The sequence below is a fragment of the Dendrobates tinctorius genome, unplaced genomic scaffold, assembly GCF_039654945.1.
Source record: "Dendrobates tinctorius isolate UK_male_01 unplaced genomic scaffold, ASM3965494v1 ptg000046l, whole genome shotgun sequence".
NCBI classification, from domain to species: Eukaryota; Metazoa; Chordata; class Amphibia; order Anura; family Dendrobatidae; genus Dendrobates; species Dendrobates tinctorius.
Window position 1 is genome coordinate 37,915,588 of NW_027361714.1, and position 23,251 is coordinate 37,938,838.

The following is a 23,251-nucleotide window of genomic DNA, read 5'->3' on the forward strand; positions in this document are numbered from 1 at the left end:
GCTGATGCCAAAACCTGCGCAGCCCATTTCTTGTCTCTCCTACTCTACCTGGTTGAGCAGCAATGCAAGATCTCGAAAACCAAAGTCCAGTAGTGTCAGAAGCGAGTAACATTACTGGGACACTGTATTCCTCACCAAACGAAACACCTGACAGATGACCAACAACCCCAAAGATGCTACAGGCCTTCTTTGGTCTAGTCTCGTATTGCAGAACTTGGATCCCTGATGCCTTGGTCTTAATGCAGCCTCTGTACGATTGCATCAACGCAACCGCGTTCCTCCTGTCGGATGCAGCCTTCATCTCGTTCAGGAAATTGAAAGACTCCATAGTCTCCTCACCAGCACAAGGCCTCCCTGACTACGAGAAGCCATTCCATCTTTACCTGATGGAAAAAGAAGGTCATGCCACTGGTGTCCTGACACAGACTAACGGAGGAAAACAGAGACCTCTAGGCTACTTCTCAACCCGCCTGGATCCAATTACAAGGGGGGCTCCTCTGCATGAGGGCAGTTTTTGCAGCACACACCCTCCTGGACAAGACTGCTGACATCATTCTTGGACTTCCACTGGAGATCCTGGCTTCACACGACATCTCAGCAATTCTCAATCAAACCCAGCCAAAACATCTCTCCACCGCCAGGCATCTTCGCCTCCAGTGCTCTCTGCTTTTGCCTGACAATGTCACCATCTCCAGATGCACGGTCCTCAACCCGGCCACTCTACTCCCACTCCCAAGGGGGGATGCGGACATCAATTCCTCAAAGCAAAATCTGCAGGATACCTTTCACAAGGATCTGGATTTGCTCCATGCTGATGACCATGATTGTTTCAGCATCATTCAACAGGAATCAGCAGGATTACTCAATGTGGAGGATGAGCCACTGACCAACCCAGAGTTGATCCTCTGTGTAGATGGCTCCAGATTTGCAGGTGATGAAGGAAAATTCCACACAGGATGTGCAGTGACCAGCAATCAAGAAATCCTATGGTCCAGAAGTCTGTCGCCTAGCCCAGGAAGCGGAACTGATAGCACTGACAAAGGCCTGCCAGATTGCGAAAGACAAAGCTGCAAACATATACACCAATTCCAGGTACTCGCATGGCATAGCACACAACTTTGGACCCATCTGGGCTGCGAGAGACTTCATCACAGCAAGTGGGACAACAGTGAAGCATCATGGAGCCATCAGGGACCTGCTGGATGCACTCCAACTTACAAAAGTGGTGGCAGCATTAAAAGTCAAGGCACGCGGAAAACTGAACACAGTAGAGGCATGGGGCAATAACTTGGCGGACATGGCAGCCAAAGAAGCAGCAAAAGGAAGACAATATGGAGGGGTGGGGAGGTTGTAGAGCCAGACGGCTACTACACGGCGACTTAAGACAAGAAACCTGACAAAATGACGTCCTGGGATCTGTTCAAGAAATTGCAGGTCCAGGTCCCGAAGGAGGAGAAGGAAAGCTGGATGCGGAACGGAGCAACACATGAAGAAGGAAGGGTATACGCAATGGACTCCAAACCCTGTCTACCTCGAAGCATGTACCCTTTGGTGGTTCAATGGGCACATGGGCCCATGCACAGATCGAAGACACAAATGAATGATATGATCGGTGCTTACTGGTTTGCTCCAGGGATTTCCACCCTAACGGCCAAATTTACCAGCAGCTGTTTGACCTGTGGCAAATGCAACCCTGGATGAGTGGAGAAGGTTCCCCCACATCATCTGGCCAGACCACTAAACCCCTTCCAGAGGATCCAGATCGACCACATCCAGATGCCGTCATGTGGAGGATTTGAATATGCCCTAGTGATCGTGGATGTGTTCTCAGGATAGTCAAAAGCTTTCCCAATGAGGAACCAGTCGGCGAAGACTACTGCAAAGAAGCTATTCTCAGAGATAGTGTGCAGATACAGGGTACCAGGAGTGACAGAGAGTGATCAGGGACCCGCATTCACCGCAAGCCTTACACAGGAAATCTGGTCAGCAGTAGGGTCAGATTTAGGCATACACACTCCCTACCACCCCCAAAGCAGCGGGAAGGCAGAAAGACTAAACGGGACACTTAAAAACAGGATGTTGAAAGTTGCCCCAGAGGCAAATAAACCATGGCATGAGACACTCCCAATTGCACTGTTCAGTGTGAGGCGCACTACCAGAGGCCCAGAAAAGCCATCACCATTTGAGATTCTGTTTGGGTTTAGTCCTAGGTTGGGTGAATTCTTCCTTCAGCAGTTGACTATGCAATATGATACCTTGTTTGCTAATGTAATTGAACTGACGAAAAAGCTTGCTGATGTCCATTCTTGAGTTTTCTCTTCATTGCCAGATCCAGGATCGGTACCGGGTACGCACTCCTTGAAGCCAGGTGACTGGGTGTTGGTGAAGAAGTTTGTGCGGAGAACACTCAATCCCAGATTTGATGGTCCTTTCCAAGTGCTCCTGACAACACCAACCTCTGTGAAACTAGAGGGGAAGCCCACTTGGATTCACGCATTGCACTGCAAAAAGTCTCCTGTACCGGAAGATACACCTAAGCCAGAATGATTCTGTATATTCTCTGTGTGATACAGGTGCTGGGGGTGGGAGCACCACATCTGGGAGACATCACCAAAGATGGGGCTTATATCGTTTTCTGGTTTGACACATCAGCCCACATAATAATAATAATAATTTTATTTCTATAGCGCCGACATACTCGTATTCCACAGCACTTTACATTTCAGAGGGGACTTGCACAGGCGATAGATATTACAGCATAACAATAATCACATAGATCATAACAGATACCAAGAGGAATGAGGGACTTGCTCGCGAGCTTACAATCTATGAGGAAAAAAGGTAGACACGAAAGGTGGGTGGTAACAGTTGCCTTCATTGTTCCGACAAGCCATAATGTTAAGTGTGTAACAGTGCAGACACAGAGGGCTAATAGATGCATAAAGCATGTGGGAACATGACGCGGGGAACCTGATTATGGTAAAACTTTTGACTGAGGGATAGTTAGGTTAATGTGTTGAGGCGGTAGGCCAGTCTGAATAAATGCATTTTTAGGGCACGCTTAAAATTGTAAGGATTGGCGACTAGTTGTATTGACCTGGGAAGTGCATTCCAAAGAATTGGCGCAGCACGTGTATAATAACAAACCATCCAAAGCACAATGTATGATAGAACACCCACTCGACCCATATCAGTGATAGGTAATAGAGTCCAAAGAATATAAAATATATATAATTTTATTAGACATAATTGTCACAAACATGAATACATACAAAAGGATCAGGTAATGAAGGCAAGGTCAGAGATTAAATACCATGTAAAAAATGCCAAAGTGCATTATACCAGGTGGCATGGGGCTTTGGTCTTGATTCATATCGCTTATGGGTAAGCACTTGGGGCATTTATTTATGATGTATATTTAATTGCATTTTGGCCGGTTCCAATAGTGGGGGATTTAGTACATATACCAGCAAGTACTTTTAGAATCTATTCCCATGGTGGTATAATGCACTTTGGCATTTTTTACATGGTATTTAATCTGTGACCTTGCCTTCATTAGCTGATCCTTTTGTATGTATTCATGTTTGTGACAATTATGTCTAATAAAATTATATATATTTTATATTCTTTGGACTTTGCACTCCTTATGGTGTCTTTGGTTATCAAGCACGTGTATAGTCTTGGAGATGGGAGTGGGAGGTGCTGATTATTGAGGATGCTAACCTCAGGTCATCAGCAGAATGGAGGGCACAGGTAGGGTGGTAGACGGAGACGAGGGATGAGATGTAGGGTGGTGCTGAGCCGTGGAGTGCTTTGGGGGTGGAGATAACAAGTTTGTACTGGATTCTGGAGTGGATGGATAACCAGTGTAAGGACTGGCACAAGGTAGAGGCATCGGTGTAACGATTGGTGAGGAATATGATCCTGGCTGCAGCATTCAAGACAGATTGGAGGGAGGAGAGTTTGGTAAGAGGGAGACCGATTAGAAGAGAGTTACAATAGTCCAGACGAGAATGAATAAGAGAAACAGTAAGAGTTTTTGCGGAGACAAAAGTAAGAAAAGGTCAAATTCTAGAAATGTTTTTGAGGTGCAGATAACAAGAGAGATCAAGTGATCGGATGTGGGGGGCGAATGAGAGCTCAGAGTCAAGTATGACCCCAAGACATACATAATCACATACCAATTCAATTACTGTGATATAGTGCACTGCTCACCCACATTGCTGGAGAGGTTGGGAGATGGGAACCAGTATATTTGTTTTGTGGATGACTATTGGGGAGACAACTGTGATTACTGGGGAGCTGCAGCATGGACTACTGTAGAAAGTTGGGGATACAAACTTCAGTCAGCCCTGGAGAGGAAAGATAGCAATGGCAAATCACTAATTGACCGAATGCACCTTACAAAGCAAACTTTTGTGAGAGGGTGCAACACCAAGGGTGCATCATACCAGAGAGAGGGGGGATTGTCCTTGGCTATCGTTCTCCATCTTCCTTGCTTCATGCAAGCTAAGTGCTCTATGGTTACATCCTACTCCTGATGATCCTTGGAAAAGGGGAAACGCATTGAGTTGTAAAACTGGCCTGGAGTATTATCTGCTTCAGTTTCTGTGCTAACTTGTTGTGGAATATGAATGTCATATCGCTTATCTCTGTTACATAACTCTGAATATGGCTTGGAGTGCCATCTGCTTATCATGTTGTTGAACTGTAGGAGGGTTTCTGACTGGTATACTCTATATATGGGTCATTTGACTGTGTAATATCTGTTTTTAATAGTTTGTCTGGTAATGTGTGTCTTCCACTCCTCCATTATAAAAATCTATAGAAATTATTAATCTATCTTAAGCAGATATATTCAGGGTTATTTTGTGAAAAAACCACAATACACGGATATATGAATATAGTGGTCCCTGTAGGCTTCTCTCTTCCTCACAAATATATCAACTGAAAAAACTCTATCTGTATGGTCCCAGGAGGTTATATGAACCCGATAATTTAGGGTATATTGGCAATATTTTTGTTATAGTAAGCAGAAAGAACTATAGTAACATTGTCTATAGTCAGTATATAAGCAGACCTAGAGGAAGGATAGTTAGTATATCCATTCAAGACCAAGTAGGATCTTTTGTATAGAAAGAGTTATGCAAGTGAGCAATATAAATTAAGTATCAAGAAGCCAACAATTTTTTCATTTAGAATTTATTATAACGAAGACATTCAATTCCTTCTTCAACTTTCTCACCTACTTATCCTGCTTTCTTCACATCCCTGCCTATTAGGGCCTTATAGGGATAGCAGGGAGAGCCGCCGTGGACCGGGGGCACCACTGCGCAGGTCATAGGGTGCCAACCTCCGCATGCTAGGCAAGGTCAAGTGGGTCAGTGTAGGAATAGGCACCTCCCTATGGCTATCAATCTGTTGGTGGTGGTGTGATGCAATAGTAATAGTATCTAAGGGTGACTTTTTAAATAAATATGTTTTGTAATAAAGTTTTTAGGATTTTATGATAACTGTAAGGGTTTTTGCTGTGAATTGGTTACTTAAACTGCCCCTACGATAATACTTTAAACCTGTGAAAAAAAAAAAGGGTAAATGTAACCGACTCATACTTAGCATAGAGAATCCCTCCCCAAACAATGCAGGTATATATATATATGCTAAGCAATACCTGGTCAACAGATAAGCTGGCAAACATAGTTCACAAACCCAAGGAGCCCCAACAGACCCCCAGTAACATGAGGGTATTGACAGATCCAAATTATGAGGAGACTCTAGCAGTGGAGACAGGGTTTGCTGAAACTAACTACTGGCTAGAATGGGGGAAGTATACGGCCCAACAACACAACGGGAGTGGCTGTTTTGGATGTGCTGGTGCCAGACCCCATCTAGGCACAGTGCCACTTAACATCCCAGAGTCCCAACAGGCCTGTTTCCTCATTATATACACCAACTCCTCTGATTCCACATCCTGCGAAAACTGGAAGTCTAAGTACCCAATCATGGTTAAAGGTACACCCCCTGGGACAGGGATAACAATCTACCCTGGTAATTACACCTGTTACACATGCACAGGAACTGGCAGAAATGTGAGGAACTTTACCAAGGGGTAATGCTCAGAATTCAGTACCACTACTGTTAACCTAGTCAATCATGTGGTTTCCCTGGGTGACATATATTGGATCTGTGGTGATATGAAAATACGTAGTAGACTAGAAGGTATTTGAGTAGGTCAATGTGCCCTGGCAAAACTCCTGATGCCCTTCCACCTTTTTCCTTACACACATGACTCTTCAGCCAGTACCGGGGGAAAAAGACCAAAAAGGGAAAATGTTCCTAAAGGCAGATATGATCCACATGTATACATAGACACCATAGGTGTACCTAGGGGGGTACCTCATGAATACAAGGCCAGAGAGCAGGTCAAGGCGGGATTTGAGTCACTACTGCTGATGATAACTATAAACAAAAATGTAGATTGGATAAATTACATCTATTATAACCAACATAGATTTGTTAACTACACCTGAGACGCTTTGAAGGGTCTAGCAGACCAGTTCGGCACCACTTTCATCATGGCATTCCAGAATAGGATGGCCTTAGACATTATTTTAGCTGAGAAAGGAGTTGTTTATAAGATGATCAAAGACACATGTTGCACCTTCATTCCAGACAACACTGGTCCAAATGGTAAAGTTACAGTGGCAATACAGAAACTCACTGAGTTAGCAGAGGAATTGAAACAAAACTCAGGAGTTATTGACCCTTGGGACCAATAATTTAGGTGGATGAGTGGGTGACAGAGAATGCTAGCACAGGTTGGGGCAGCCATAGTGGTGATTTTTGTTCTTGTGATAATTTCTGGCTGCCGTGTAATCCCTTGTATCTGCAGGATGATGGAAAAAACAGTTCATGAGACAACAAATCTGATGTCACTCACTGCCATGGATAACTTACCTGTCCAGATAGAGATCCCACCTCACCTGCCTGACAACCTCTCCGAACTGCCCGATGAAGAGTATATACATTTGACCGAGCATGCTGTTGAATACGAGACTATGATTGCAGCGAACCCCCGTTAGGGACAAATCTCCTGACCGCCCATTTGCGAAAGTCTGTAGGGGGGTGTATGCACTAGGCATGCGTCAGCCCACTGGCAGCAAAAAAGAGTTCCAGTGCTTTGGGACAGGAGGTTAGGATTAGGGCAAGTGATATCTAAGGGGGGATTGTGATGGAAATATATACATTTCATTTAGATCTCACTTGCATATATACTCCTATATACTCACAGCTAATATGTACCCTATAATCAATTGCTTAGAATGACCTCATAACCCCATGAACCAGGCCACTGCAAACCAGGCAACTCCTTGGTATGTTCCAGGCATCAAAACAGGGATAAACACCAGAAGTCCAAACTGATTTCTCGATTTTTGCTGAAAAGCAGGAAAAAGGCGATAGTTAATCATGAATTTCTAAATCGGCCTTTTTGTTATGCCTTAACCAGAATCCTCAATATACTCAAACAGCCAATAACATAAAAGCCTTATGACCTTATGTTAATTAACTAACCACCCCTTTCTATATGCATCTATAAATACATGTATGAAAAATAAAGAATCAGTATTGATGGAATGGTATTCTGTCACCTTGGTGTACAGTCTCATTCTTGATTCTTGAGCGGTCAAAATACTCTGTCTGATTGGGATGGGCCACAGCACACACATGGATAGATTTATCATGCACAAATTTCCATAACAAGATCAGATGCCATGTCGTGTTTGGAGAGCCCCTGATGTGCCTGAACAGTGGAACCCCCCAATTCTAACTCCAACCTTAACCCCAACACACCCCTAACCCTAATCCCAACCATAACCCTAACCATAACCCTAACCCTAGCCCTAGCCTTAGCCCTAGTCCTAGCCCTAACCCTAGCCCTAGCCCTAGTCCTAGCCCTAACCCTAATGGGAAAACAGAAATAAATACATCTTTTTAATTTTATTATTTTTCCTTAACTAAGGGGATAATAAAGGGGGGTTTGATTTACTATTTATAGCAGGTTTTTATGTTTGGGAGCTGTAACACGCTAAAAGACGCTTTTTATTGTAAAAATAGTTTTTACATCACCACATTTTGAGAGCTAAAATTTTTCCATATTTTGACCCACAGAGTCATGTGAGGTCTTATTTTTTGCGGGACGAGTTGAGTTTTTTATTGGTACCATTTTTGGGCACATGAAATTTTTTGATCGCTTTTTGGGACGCCGACTGAACAAAAATCAGCATTGCATGAATTTCTTTTTTGGTGGGGCGTTTACATCGTTTTGCGTGTGGTAAAATTGGTAAAGCAGTTTTATTCTTCGGGTTAGTATGATTACAGTGATACCTCATTTCTATTTTTTTACGTTTTGGCGCTTTTATACAATAAAAACAATTTTATATAAAAAATAATTATTTCTGCATCGCTTTATTCTGCGAGCTATAACTTTTTTATTTTTTGCTGATGATGCTATATGGTGGTTCGTTTTTTGCGGGGCAAGATGACATTTTCAGCGGTACCATATTTATTTTTATCCATCTTTTTGATCACGCATTATTCCACTTTTTGCTCAGCGGTATGATGATAAAGCATTGTTTTTTGCCTTGCTTTTTTTTTAAGGGGTTCACTAAAGGGGTTAACTAGTGGGACAGTGTTATAGGGCAGGTTATTACGGATGTGGCGATACTAAATACGTGTACTTTCATTGGTTTTTTTTATTTACAAAAAAAAGAATTTATTAGGGAGTTTTTTTTATTTAGGAATTTTTTAAAAATTATTTTTACATTTTTTTTTTAGTTTATTACATTGTCCCGGGGGGACATTACTATATAGTGTCAGATCACTGATCTGACACTTTGCACTGTACTGTGTCAGATCAGCGATCTGACAGGCAGCGCAGGAGGCTTCTCAGCTTCTGCTCTTAGCAAGCACTGAGAAAGCCTCCTCCCTGCAGGACCCGGAGGGCCCCCGCGGCCATCTTGGATCCGGGGGCCTGCAGGGAGGAGGCCCTTGGAACAACATGATCGTGTTGTTCCGAGGGTCTTAGGGAAGCACGCAGGGAGCCCCCTCCCTGCGCGATTCTTCCCTATGCCCCCGGAACACTGCGATCATGTTTGATCGCAGTGTGCTGGGGGTTGATGTGCCAGGAGCGGTCCGTGACTGCTCTTGGCACATAGTGCCGGGTTTCAGCTGTGATTATCGATGGAGGAAATCATATAAGCTCTAGTGAGAGCCATGATAGACGCTGACACATGCGCAGTTTGACCACAGTTGGTGACCAGAAATACGTCACTGCTTGTTATCATGGATGTGAACTGCCTCCATGCCTGTCATACTGTGTTAGAGTGCTGAGGCCAAGATAGACATCGGCGCATGCACACTTGTGCTGCCAGGGGTGACCAGAGATGAGTCTTTGCCAGTAACCATGGATGTTGTGTGAGTCCATAGTTAGGGTACATTATTCAGTAATTTGCATTATAACAAGGGCCAATGTAGGGCCCCATAGCCGAATAGATGGTTCAGAGAACTCCTCTAATAATATGATGGAATACAGAAACTATAAACAAGCACCCACAACCATGATAGGCTTTTAATATGTGGTCCCTTAGGGGGGTGCTGTTGTGGCACCCCAGGGGCTCAGTTAATGGAGCCCACAATCTATTCAAATGAAATATGCATTCTAAAATCCAAGTAGCGCTCCTTCACATTCCATCCACGCCATGTGCTCCAACAGTAATATACAACCAAACTATTGTGGCGTCCAATTTATCCCATTCCCCCTCATGTAAATAATAAATTTGGTGCTAAAACAATATTTTAGTGAAAGAAATTAAATTTTTTGCTCTCACATCTAAGGCTAGTTTCACACTAGCTTATTTTCCACCAGCGCTCGGCGCCGCTAAGCCGACTCCCTGCCCGCCCATCCGGTCATCGCCGCCTACTATCGCACACGGCTGCATGCGATCTGCGCACCCTATCTTTAGCATAGGGTGCGCAGACCGTGCGCTGGCCGTGCGCTAGTAGGATTTTAGTGTGCGCTGTGCACTTTTGTAGGTGCGCAGAGCACGCCAAAATGCAACATGGTGCATTTGGCGCACACCGGCGCACCTTCAAAAGTGCGCAGCGCACGCTAAAATCCTACTATCGCATGGTCTGCGCATGGTCTGCGCACCCTATGCTAAAGATAGGGTGTGCAGATCGCATGCAGCCGTGTGTGATAGTAGGCGGCGATGACTGGATGGGGCGGGCAGGGAGCCAGCAGGGGGCGGGGCTTTTTAGCGGCGCCGAGCGCTGCGTGGAAAATAAGCTAGTGTGAAACGAGCCTACATGTTATAAAGTTTTGTGAATCACCTGTAGGTTAAAAATGCTCAGTACACCTCTACATGAATTCCATTAGGTGTCTAGTGCCCAAAATGGGGTCACTTGTCAGGGGTTTCTGCTGTTTTCGCATGTCAGGGTCTCTCAACATGTGACATGCCATGCCATGTGCCCAAACAGAAGTTTTTGACCACATATGGGGTATTATCGCATTCAGGAGAAATTGTGTAAGAAATTATGGGGTTATTTTCATCCAATATCCATTGTGAAAATGATAAATTTGGGGTTAAAACAAATTTTTTGTGAAAAAAATGAAAATGTTCCATATGACGACCTAATGTTATCAACTTCTATGTAGTACCTGTGGGTTCAAAATGATCACTATACCCCTGGATAAAATCCTTGAGGGATGTAGTTTCCAAAATGGGGTCACTTGTGGAGTTTTTTCACTGTTTAGGCACATCATGGGCTCTCCAAACCAAAAAGGGGTATTTAGCACACTACATATGCGGTAGACCAAACAGCCCCCCGAGGAAGCTCGCAACGCGAAACGCGCATCAGGGCTTGTGGTGGACACGCACAGCAGGGATCCCGCATGGGTAAGCACCATTAGCAGCACTCTTGTCTGGTATTGTTAGCTTGATCAATTGGGCTATGTGTAATAGATAATTCATAAGGGAACAATGTGGAGTGGTGTGTATTACTTGCTTCGGGTTATATATGACTTAAATGAATACCCCTTTGGATATCAATTGTTGTTCTCCACTCCATAGAGTGTTCTTTGTGAACCCCCTCTTCTTAATGTGGCACTATTAGACTAATTTACACAAGCTTTTTTTTGGTGCAGTTACAATTTAATTTCTGCTGCGCCTGTTCCCCTTTTTTTGTCATTTGGCTGTCCTCATCACATATATGTATGTACAGTTTTTGTGGAATTTTATGATATACAGATTATAAATTTTTATTATATTCATTGTGGTTGTTACTCTTAGTATGAGGCAGCATGCTCTTTCATTTTTTGTAGGATGTTATAAACTTTTGTGCAGCACCTGGGGGTTCAAGATTCTCATCACACATCTAGATACATTCCTTGAATTCTTTGAGGGATCTAGGTACTAAAATGGGATTGCTTTTGGGGGTTTCCACTGTTTAGGAACATCAGGGGTGCTCCAAACATGGCATGGCTCCATCCCTGCCTTGCCATGCACCCAAACAATTGCTTTCCCCCACATGTTGAGTATTTGCGTACTCATAAAAACATTTTCTCCCTTTACCCTTGTGAAAATAAAATATTGGGTGTAAAGTTAATTTTTTTTTAAGTTAAATGCTATTTTTTTCCTTCCGCATTGCTTGAAACTCCTGTGAAGCACCTGAAGGGTAAATAACCTTGGTGAACATGGTTTTGAGGACTTTGAAGGGTGCAGTTTTTAGAATGGTGTTACTTTTGGGTAGTTTATGTCATATAGACCTCTCAAAGTCACTTCAAATGTGAAAGGGTCCCTAAAAAAACAGTTTTGAAATTTTTTTGGAAAAATGAGAAATTGATGGTCAACTTTTAACCCTTCTAACTTCCTGTCAAAAAAATGTTTAAAAAATGATGCAGATGTAAAGTAGACATGTGGAAAATGCTATTAATTAACTATGTTGTGTGACAAAACTCTCTGGTTTCAGGATACAAGAATTAAAAATTGAGAATTGAGAATTTTTTGACAAATTTCTGATATTTTCACAAAGAAACTTGTATCAAACAAATTTTACTACTATTATGAAGTACAATATGTCACAAAAAGCAGTGTCAGAATCTGTAGTTTCTGTTGAAGCATTCCAGAGTCATTACTACTTAAAGAGACATTTGTCAGATTGAAAAAAATGAGCCTGGTCATTAAGGTTAAAATTGGCTTCTGTCACTAAGGGGTTAAAGGACAGTACTCCCACAGACGGAGGGGAAGAGTACTCACAGCAGCTTAAAGGCACAGTACTCCCACAGGTGGAGGTGCAGATCACACACTGCAGCTTTTGGCACAGTACTCTCACAGATGTGGTTTGCAGAGTACACACAGTGGATTCAAGGAGAATAGACCCACAGACAGAGATGCAGGGTACACACAGCAGCTTTAAGGACAGTACTCCAACAGGCAGGGATGCAAAGTACACACAGCAACTTAACCCCTTTCTGACATCAGACATAATAATCTGTCCATGTGATCTGGGCCTATTTGACCATGGAAGGATTATTACATCGCTCGTGCACACGGGTGGTGTGCGGACGATCTCTGCCGGGTGTCAGCTGATTCTGACAGCTGACACCCGGCACTAAGTGCCAGAAGTGGTCACAGACTGCGCCTAGCACTTTAACCCCCAATATGCTGTGATTGAACACGATCGCAGCATTCCGGGTGCTGGCAGAGGGAAGACAGCCCCTCTGCCTTTGGATCGGACATCCAGTGGCATGACGCAGGGTCCCAATCATTGCCATTGTGACGGGATGTCGTCATGACAACATCCGGGTCACCAGAGCTAGGAAACATGCTTATCATGTGGAGCACCTGCCAGGGCCGTGGGGATACTCAGTACTATGCCAGTTCTTAAGAGGATGGGTCACGGCAGCAGTTACCTCGTCTGTGGCCCTTGGCATCCAATGAAAATGATGACAAGGGGATGATAAAAGTTATGAAAAATAGTTTGTGACGCCACCTGTGGTATTCAGCAATTAGATGTTAGCTGACACTGCTTGAGGAGACCGCTGGGGCTGATGGTGATGCAGCAGAGTTGTTACAGCTCTCCACAGGTAGAGCTAAATCCCAGGGCAGTTGTAGTGTGATGTGATGGTGTTGATGGTTGAAGTACAGGGCTGAGATGGCGCAGCAAACAAACAGGAGGACACAGCAGTATACAGTCTTCACAGGTTTTCTCACAGTTCTGATGTTACAATCCCCAGCCGAGGTGCTGTGTCCTCAGGGTCAGAGGTCCAGCCAGCTCTCAGGTAATGGATGCGGGCTCCACAGGTGGATTCCTCACTATCCATGCTCCTAGGACCTCTTCTTTTTCACTTCCACTGAAGCTTATCTTTCTGTTCTTCTGTTTTTCTTTGCTCTCTTTCCACTGTCTGCTGGTCCAGGGCTGAGCTCCTCACGGCTCAAGTCCCCAGCACCTACTGCTCACTTTCCCTCCAACTGTTGCTTCTTTCAGCTCCTCCTTCTGCTTTCTCCACCCACACCCTCTACCTAGCTCCTCCCAAGCTCTGAAAGGTTTGATGTTGGATGCAAGTGTGTGAGTTCTGTGTGGTGCCCCCTTTACCTGAGAGCAAAATATCACACCTCTGGATGAGGTGCAGTACCTCGATGGTGACTGAACCCTCTGGGGCGCCACACATGCGCACTGCATGATCAGCAAGTCGCTCTGTCAGTAAGAGCTGACAGTTTCTGCAGAATGGGGATGCTGCTGCATCTCCATGCTATAGAAGCAATCAGCCTGCAAACAATGAAAGTCCTATAGTGGGACAAAGTAACAAAGTAAAAAAAAAAGTTAAATTTTTTTTAAATAGTTATAAAAATATATATAAAAAATAAAAAATAATAAAAAAATAAAAAGAAATTGTATCTACAAATACCGTACATATTTCAATGAAAAAAAATATAAACAATAAAAGTAAACATATTTGGTATCTCCATGCCCGCAATGATCTGACCTATAAAACTATTTATCCTCTTTAGAGAGCACCATAAAAAAATAAAAAACAAGGCAAAAAACAATGCTTTATCATCATACCCCCAAACAAAAAATGGAATAATACGCGATCAAAAAGATGGATATACTGTAAATAAAAATGGTACCACTGAAAATGTAATTTTATCCCGCAAAAACAAGCCACTATACAGCTCCAATGTCCTAGCAAAAAAAAATTTGGTTACAAAATTGTGCTGATGTAAAGTAGACATGTGTGACATATCTCTGTGATTTAATGGCATTAAGATTCAAAGTTTGAAAATTGCAAAATATTCGCCAAATTTCCATTTTTTTTCACAAACACAAGTCATATCAAAGAAATTTTTCCACTATCATGAAGTACAATATGTCACGAAAAAATATTCTCAGAATCCCTGGTATCCATTGAAGCCTCCCAGAGTTATAACCTCATAAAGTGACAGTGGTCAGAATTGCAAACATTGGCTCAGTCATTAACGTGCAAACCACCCTCGGGGTAAAGGGGTTTAGAGACAGTACTCTTAAAGGTGGTGGGGTACAGAGTGCACACAGCGGTTTCAAGGACAGTACTCCCACAGTCAGAGATGCAGCGTACACACAGCAGCTTAAAGGGAATCTGTCACCCTATTTTTCGCCTATCAGATGCCAGCACTGCCATCAGGGGCTTATCTATAGCATTCTGTAATGCTGTAGATAGCCCCCGATATAACCTGAAAGATAAGAAAAAGGAGTTAGATTATACTCACCAGGGAGGACGGTCCAGTCTTGGTCCGATGGGTGTTGCAGTACGGCGCCTCCCCTCTTCTAACGGTGTTGTCTTCTTCTTCGCTGCCTGTCATGGCTCCTGCGCAAGCGCACTGCTCTGCCCTATTAAGGGCAGAGCAGAATACTGCAGTGCACAGGCGTCGGAACTCGCCCAGAGACTGCGTACTGCAGGACTCTGCTCTGCCCTCAACAGGGCAGAGCAGTGCGCCTGCGCAGGAGCCATGACAGGCAGCAAGGAAGAGGATGTTACCATTAGAAGATGGGAGGCGCCAGATGGGATGTTAACACCCATTGGACTGGATCGAGCGCCAGGGTGAGTATAATCTAAAGGCCCCAGCTCACATAATGAGATCGCTAGCGAGATCGCTGAAACATCACCGATTTTGTGATGCAACAGCAATCTTGCCAGCGATCTCACTATGTGTGACACATAGCAGAGACCGGTCCCCGCGCTGGATATCGCTGATCGTGCTGGAATGTCCTGGGACATATTTTGATCTTTGGAGTCCCGCTGGCCAGCATGCATTGCTGTGTTTGACGCCGACGACCGACGTCGTTGGTGATGCAGAACTCAGGGACGCAGGCGTGAGTCATTCAGAATAGCTGCTGTGTGACAAGGTACCAACGACCGCCGAGGTCGTTATATGGATCGCCGTATTGTTGCTGCGTCGTTGAAGAGATCTGCCTGTTTGACAGCTTACTAGTGACCATGTAGCGACACACCAGCGATCCTTACCAGGTCGTATCGTTGTCGGGATCGCTGGTGCGTCGCTATGTGAAATGGGACCCTAACTCCTTTTTCTTATCTTTCAGGTTACATCGGGGGCTTATCTACAGCATTACAGAATGCTGTAGATAAGCCCCTGATGTCGGTGCCGGCAGCTGATAGGTGAAAAATACGGTGATATTCCCTTTAAAGGACAGTACTCCCACAGGCTGGGGGTTGCAGAGTGTACACAGCAGCTTAAAGAACAGTACTCCCACAGATGGGTTTGCAGAGTACACACAGCTGCTTTTACCACAGAAATAGCACATATAGTGATTGCAGAGTACACACAGCATTGTGTTTGCAGAGTGCACAGTGAGAATCTGTTCCTCATTCTAGAAGCGTCCTATCCCTAAACTAATGAGAGCATGATGGAGGTGACATTTGTGATCCTGCCCTTATAGAGGCCAGGTCACGTGCTTTTCAGGCCAGTCACAGCCATGCCAATGTTTATTTCCTATGGATAGTTCTAAATTATAAGTGTCATTTCAATCCTCTATACACACAGCCAGGCATCTGTGGTCCAGCAGTGCACACTACCACATAAAAATGTGATGTTTTTATTTTCATCCCCACACTACTTAAACAATTTTACTAGTTTCTAGCAGCTTCTCTGTCTCTGCTAAAAGTTTTTTTAACCTCTTGAGGCTCTATGACATAGAATTATGTCATGAAGCATATTTGTGTGTTTAGAGCGGTCTCAGGAGTTGAGCCCGCCCTACAGGCAGCATATGTCAGCTATATTCCATAAATGGCATCTGTGTTTAATAGCAGTGATCAATACTACTGCCCATGCTTTTAACCTCTTAAATGCTGTTGTCAATCACTAACAGTAGCCTTTAAAAGCAGCAATTTTCATTTGGTTCCCATCTGCCCTCCTGTAACTATAGAAAATTGGTTGCTATGACAGTTAGAGGCCTGCTTTCATGTTATTCCTCCTGTGACTCTAACCGCAGTTTGGCATTATAGGAGACCATGATTTTTATTATTAACAGAAATATTGTAGCAATGCTTTATATAGTTCAAGCAATCAAGTTCAAATCCCCCATCAAAATAGTAAAAAATAATTTAAAAATACAAATTTGAATCACCCCCTTTTCTCCAGTTTAATAAATACTTAATATATGAAATTATTTAATACACATGGCAAATGTCATAAAGAAAAAAAATGAAAAGCCAAAATTTCAGATTTTTTTTTGTAGTCTCACTTCCCTCAAAAATGCAATTGAAATCGAAAACATAACATATAATCCAAAATGAAATAAAGAAAAACTCCTGCTTGCCACACAAAAAGCAAGCCCTCACACAGCCATATTAATATAAAATAAAAAGTTATGGGTATATGAAAATATCGACTGAGAACAATTTTTTTTTTGCAAAGTTCAGAATTATTAAAATAGTAAAAAAGTGATAGAAGTTTGGTAACACCATAATCAAACTGATATGGAGAGTCATGTTTTTAGATCATTTTTGTTGCACAATTAACATCATAAAAATAACACCCAAAAAACTATAGGGGAATTGAGCTTTCTTTACCATTTCATCACGCTTGCAATTTTTTTTTTTGCCATATTTCTTTACTCAAAATAAGAAAATCGATGGTGTCATTTAAGACCGCAATCTTGTCCCACTCTAAACCAGCTCTTATACTGTATGTCCATGTCTGTGGAAAAAGAAGTGAAAAAAATGAAAATGCAAAATTGAAAGTTAACTGTGTCAATAGGGGGTTAAAGTAACCTTAAGTATACTGTATTTAAATAATAGAAGTTCTGTAGGATTGTGGGTTCCTTAAATAAAAATGACCAAAAAATAATTATATAAAATTAGTGATGAAACATTATAATAATACAATGTAAAAAAAAATTATGTAAAAAAATTGGGGAAAAAAAGAACAATGTAATGATATGATAAATGAAGTTTGTAACCCTCCCAGAAAATGTTCATTGCCAAGATTAAATAATTTGACACTTCAATAGATATTCATATTTTGGTTGTTTCGCATTTCCAAATACAGATATGGTTTTAGCTTAACTATGGTTTGCCTCAGACAATGTGATTATTGACTGTTCTATTGTGCGCTAAAGCCGGATACGTTGATAATTTCTATATGGAATTTTTTTCAGAAAGATTTTTTCATTTCAGGGGCAACCCTATTCTGATAATCTTTCTTTGAAAGCAGTTTAAGCAGCTGCAGGATGTTCCCCGGTGTCCTCAATGTGTGATCTTCTGGGGAAAGCTGACTATATAAACCATTGTTCATCTTACCAGACCTCAAACAATGGATGATCTGTTCCTGAAAATACTTGTCTGAAGCTGATGAAATAAAACAGGTAATTGTATGCCTGAGATTCAATATTCAGGAAATTTACCATAATTTGGACTCTAAAGCCATCTTCTATTAGAATTGTAATGCTGTCCAAACATGGTAACATTTTCTCCTATTTCCCGTTTTCATCGCTTAAACTATACCTCCAGTTATGTAGTTATTTTTTTAAATTTACTTTTGTTAGTGATTTTGCCAATAGACTGTGAGCACTGAGTGTATTTTAGATGCAAGCAGTGAGTTGTCCCAGGTATAGCCACTTCAGGGCAACTCTAACGGTTGCTTTCCTGAAATGGCTTTGCCGGCTGTTTTGCCTTCATTATTGCGGTGGTTCCACTGCCAGCTTATTTTACTCTATATTGTGAAGAAGCTGAAAAACAGTTTTGGGAAAGGGTTATAAAGAACTCATGAATATACTGGACTACATGGCAGCAGATTAGCCTGTCCTTGGGTGATAAACTACTGCTGAAAAATATTGAGTTTATCAAATCTACCGCAAGCAGCCAGTAGGTGAAACATTCATCAGAGTCTTAATCAGAGTCTATGTCTTTATATTTTGCTGCTCTCAGTATAATTGTCAAAAATCTGTTGACATATTCCCTTTAAAGGAAACCTGTCAGCAGGATTGTGCACAGTAACCTACAGACAGTGTCAAGTTGGCGCCACTATACTGATTAAAGTGATACCTTGAGTAATGAAATCCATCTTGTGGTTGTTGTTTAACCTTTATTTTAATTTTTGAGTTAATGATATGCTCCTGCTCCGGGGCGCCCTGTGGGGGGTCTTTATGTGGTGCTCTGATTAGGTATTCACCAGTATGGCTTCTGATCCCTTAGCGACCTGCCTCCTAGTTTACATAATGATAGAGAGTTCTGTTCATCATTGAGTGTGTGGAGAAACAGACTTGCAAAGGAGCACATTAAAACAAGCAAGCAACAGGTGTCAGCAATTAGTGATGAGCAAGCATACTCCTTACTCAAGATTTCCTGAGCATGCTTGGGTGATTTCTGAGTATCCCCACATGTGATCAGGCTGTCGAGCAGCCACAAGTCACGCAGCTACCATGACAGAAACTAAATCTCCGAGCACATCCAAATACTCGGAAATCACACAAGCATGCTCAGGAAATCTCGAGTATTGAGTATACTTGCTCATCACTATCAGCAATCTTTTTTCATAGCATTAGCAGGCAAGTTGGAGCACTTAATGCAAGAGGCTTTTAAAGCACTCAGTGCTAGCCTGTCCTGGAGTTCTTGTGAAAGAATGTGGGATCAGCCATGGTAGGGCACATCAATAAGGTGGTAGCTAGCGAGTGCTCCCTTACACTGTTCACAAAGTGCAGTTAGGGTGCATGGAACGCATATGGCCCTGTACCGGGAAGGTGGAGGCCCTCAGCACAATCTGTTATGCATGTGCAACGTCCTTCACAAGTAATGTGCCACTTTCATATTTTCCTGGAAGATAAAGTTAAGCATTGTTCCTGCTACCTCTTGTATATACTGTATGTTCAAAACCCAGTAAACAAGGCTATTGCTATTTTTGCAAACCCTGATGTAAGGTGAAAATAAAGGTCTAGGAGGTTGAAGGGAAAATTTGCATCTTTATTTCCAGGGGCATAACTTTGTAACAGAGGGGCACAGAAGAAAAAGAAAAGCTATTCCAGAATCAATGGAGCAGCGCCAGTTGGAGGGGATACTCTGTTTAAATTAAAAAGACAATGAAAGATTCTCCTTAAACAAATGTTTAATAAATGACAACAACAATATGTAAGTACAAAAAATGTGAACACCATTCTATATACTGTATAGAAAAGAGCTAGCAGAACTATTGATAACTACTCTACAATGAACAGAACTGTTCCACCTCCAATGCACTACTGTACCTTTAACCTGCTAGTCATTTGGGGGTGTCAGAAGCTGCACTTGAACATCTCGAATGTTATCATATCCTAAAGGCAGGTCATAATCGTTAGTGTCCTGTAAATTTTTTAAGTTGTTCGAAACTACATAATGTTTAAAAATGACTGACAAAAAAATCATCTTATTGTCCCCATCATAGTTTAAAAGAGTCATACTTTTTTCCTTTACAGGGTTTTCAATGAAATGATAATGGTAGCATTTTATGCCGCCTTGAATTCCAGAAGATGCAAAATACCAAAGTGTGCCTCTATGGTGTGAATACATCTTGTCCTAGAACCATCAGACCTATGCTTGCTGATATATCCTTGTATTCTGTCATACATGGCGCTATCATCCTTACAATTGTCGGAAACCTCATGGTGATCATTTCGGTTTCTCATTTCAGACAGCTTCACACGCCAACCAACTTTCTCATTTTGTCATTGGCCTCTGCAGATTTCCTGCTTGGGCTCACAGTTATGCCGTACAGTATGGTGAGGTCCCTAACTGCATGCTGGTATTATGGTGACCTGTTTTGTAAAGTGCACAGCTGCATTGATATGACATTGTGCACTACCTCCATATTTCATCTACTCTTCATTGCTGTTGACCGATACTATGCAATATGTCATCCTCTTCATTACAGCAGGAAAATAACCAATTCTGTCATAGAGCTCTATATATTTGTCAGCTGGTCTGTCCCCTGTCTGTATTCATTTGGCCTCGTTTTATCAAGTGTAAATACTGAAGGTTTGGAGGGGCAGGAGACACTTGTACCTTGTATGGGGTCTTGTTCGCTTGTGTTTAACAAAATTTGGAGCATATTCTCTGCTATGTTTTCTTTCTTTATTCCAGGGACCCTCATGATTGGAATTTATATATACATTTTCTCTGTTGCAAAGAAACAAGCCAAATTAATTAATATTCCCAGTTCTATAAATCAGAAGAAAAACAATAAAAAGAAAATTCTTATAAATGCCGAAAACAAAGCAGCTAGAACACTGAGTTTGGTGATGGGGATCTTCATCCTTTGCTGGTTGCCCTTTTTCACGCTTACTGTGGTCGATCCGTATCTCAATTTTTTTGTTTCCGATGATATGTACAATATTGTCCTATGGCTCGGTTATTTCAATTCTGCATTTGATCCTATTATTTATGGCTTATTTTACCCGTGGTTTAAAAAATCTTTCCTTTTAATTCTTACTGGTAAAATATTAAAGTTAGGCTCTGCTTCTTTTAATGTAAATAAGGCACAAATTGAATACTTTGTCTGAAGCATTATTCAGTAAAAATACTGGACAGGTTGAGGTTCCACCTCTGGAATTCCCACTCAGACTGCCAGCTTCATTGCTTCAAGTTAAAGGTTTTTATGCTTGTATGCTTATATATGGCTTTCTTCCTGAGTCCATTGGAGACAATAGTAATTAATAATAATTTTATTTATCTAGTGCCAACATATTTGACAGCAGCTTACAATTAAGCGGGGACATGTACAGACAATAAATACAATACAAAGTTACACAGGAAAAGTGGGGGGCCCTGTTGTCAAGCTTACAATCTATAAGGAAGTAAGGGGGACACAATAGGTAAAACATGCTGTTATGTATGGTCAAACCATCATTATAATAAATAAGGGTTTTAATATAAAGCTGCATGAGCCAATAATCAGCCATGGCAATCAACCATTATAAGTGAGTGTGCAAAGGGTCTGAATACTTACCATGACCATGAGATATTTTGGTTTTTATTTTTTAATTTGCAAAAATTTCTACATTTCTGTTTTTTCCGTCAAGATGGGGTGCAGAGTGGACATTAATGAGAAAAAAATGAACTTTTTTGAATTTACCAAATGGCTGCAATGAAACAAAGAGTGAAAAATTTAAAGGGGGTCTCAAAAACTTTCCCTACCCACTGTACATTTATGTGAAATGTTACAATTATAGTCACTTGACGATCCTACCTTTGTTTATATATATGATACCATTGTTCCCGGCAGTATCTCTGGCATTTTTGTGGGACCTTACCCTGAACCAGCAAGTGTGCCTACCTTCTTTATTTTTAATGTAATTCTCAATAAAATGTATACATTTTATATAGTGGCATTGACTCTTGGATCTTCGTTTTTTCAAGGTGAAATTGTTGATGTGCTCCTTTCATCTCAATGTGCTTTCCAGGTTATCCCCACTGTACCATCACTTATGTTTCCTTCCTTTGAAATCCACACTGTTTGACTCTTCAAACCCTTCTCCCAGCGAATGGTGGTTGTATATCGCCCTCGGAGCTCTTCCCATCTGTTTCTGGTTCACTTTGTCACCTGGTTTCCATCCACTTTCTATCCTGTAACATTCATACTCTCATCATGGGGGACTTTAACATCCCCATTGATGATCTGCTCTCCCAATCTGCCACTCATCTTCTTTCTCTAACCTCTTCCTACAGCCTTTCACAGCTTACTAACTCTCCTACACATTAATAAGGGAATACACTGGATCTGGTCTTCTTTCAGCTGTCATGCCTTATCTAACTCCTATCTCCCACTTTCTGACCACAACTTTCTTTCCTGCACTGTCAAGAACTGTCTTCTCACCCAGGTGTCATGCACAGTGTAGGAAAGAATAAATGCAACACAAAGGGATAAGGGGAATGGAACCCAACACTAGGGAAGGGGGGAGTGGAGACCCCTAGGCTGAGCTAACATCACCCTGTCTGCCCTAACGTCCCTATACAGATTCTGCAACTATTGCCGAGAAGGATACCTAATCACTGCCTCACCATTACAGTAAACCCTGCATGGGAAAGGACAGGATCAGCGCTAGTCTATCTCCACTACAACTAAAGACAGATGGAATATGCAAACAAGGGGAACACTTAGCTTGAGTAGACTAAGAGAGAAACACAGACATCCTCCAAACACCAAAGAGGAAGATAGCCAATTTCTATAGCTCCAAGTCTCAACAGGGATATGGAAATGGAAACATTATGGGCAACTCCCAGCAGCAAACTGGGAGTTATAAACACCCCAGTCCAGATGTGTCAACTAGAGCCGAGGGAGGTTGACACTGGGTCCTAAAGTCAGAAGGAGTAGGAAGGAGTCTGCAAATCCAACCGCTGAGACCTTCTGCAGCTAGATGCATTGTGGCTGCAGTCTCTGACATACCCGTGACACCAGGACACACCCACTTATCACACTGTCAGAAATCTGCCATCAATACCCAACAGCTTATGCACAATATATAGTCATTTTTAGCTCCCATCTGCTTCCTCTCCTCTCCAGACTCAGCATTGTCACATTATAATAATGCATTGCAGAGTGTCCTGGATGAATACATACAGAAAGACCCGACACAGACAGTGGCAACCTGGCAAACACTGAAAACATGCTTTCATACCATCTGTTCACACACCTTCTATGCACTTAATTGTCCTCTGTATCTGCAC

At 42.2% G+C, this 23,251-nt stretch overlaps 1 protein-coding gene across 1 annotated transcript; it reads left to right on the top strand.

Moving 5' to 3' along the window:
- The first annotated feature begins 20,058 nt into the window (after positions 1-20,058).
- LOC141089648 (trace amine-associated receptor 4-like) lies at positions 20,059-21,087 on the top strand. Its single transcript, XM_073576136.1, has one exon. The coding sequence runs from the start codon at positions 20,059-20,061 to the stop codon at positions 21,085-21,087; it is 1,029 nt and encodes a 342-aa protein (XP_073432237.1).
- The last annotated feature ends 2,164 nt before the right edge of the window (positions 21,088-23,251 follow it).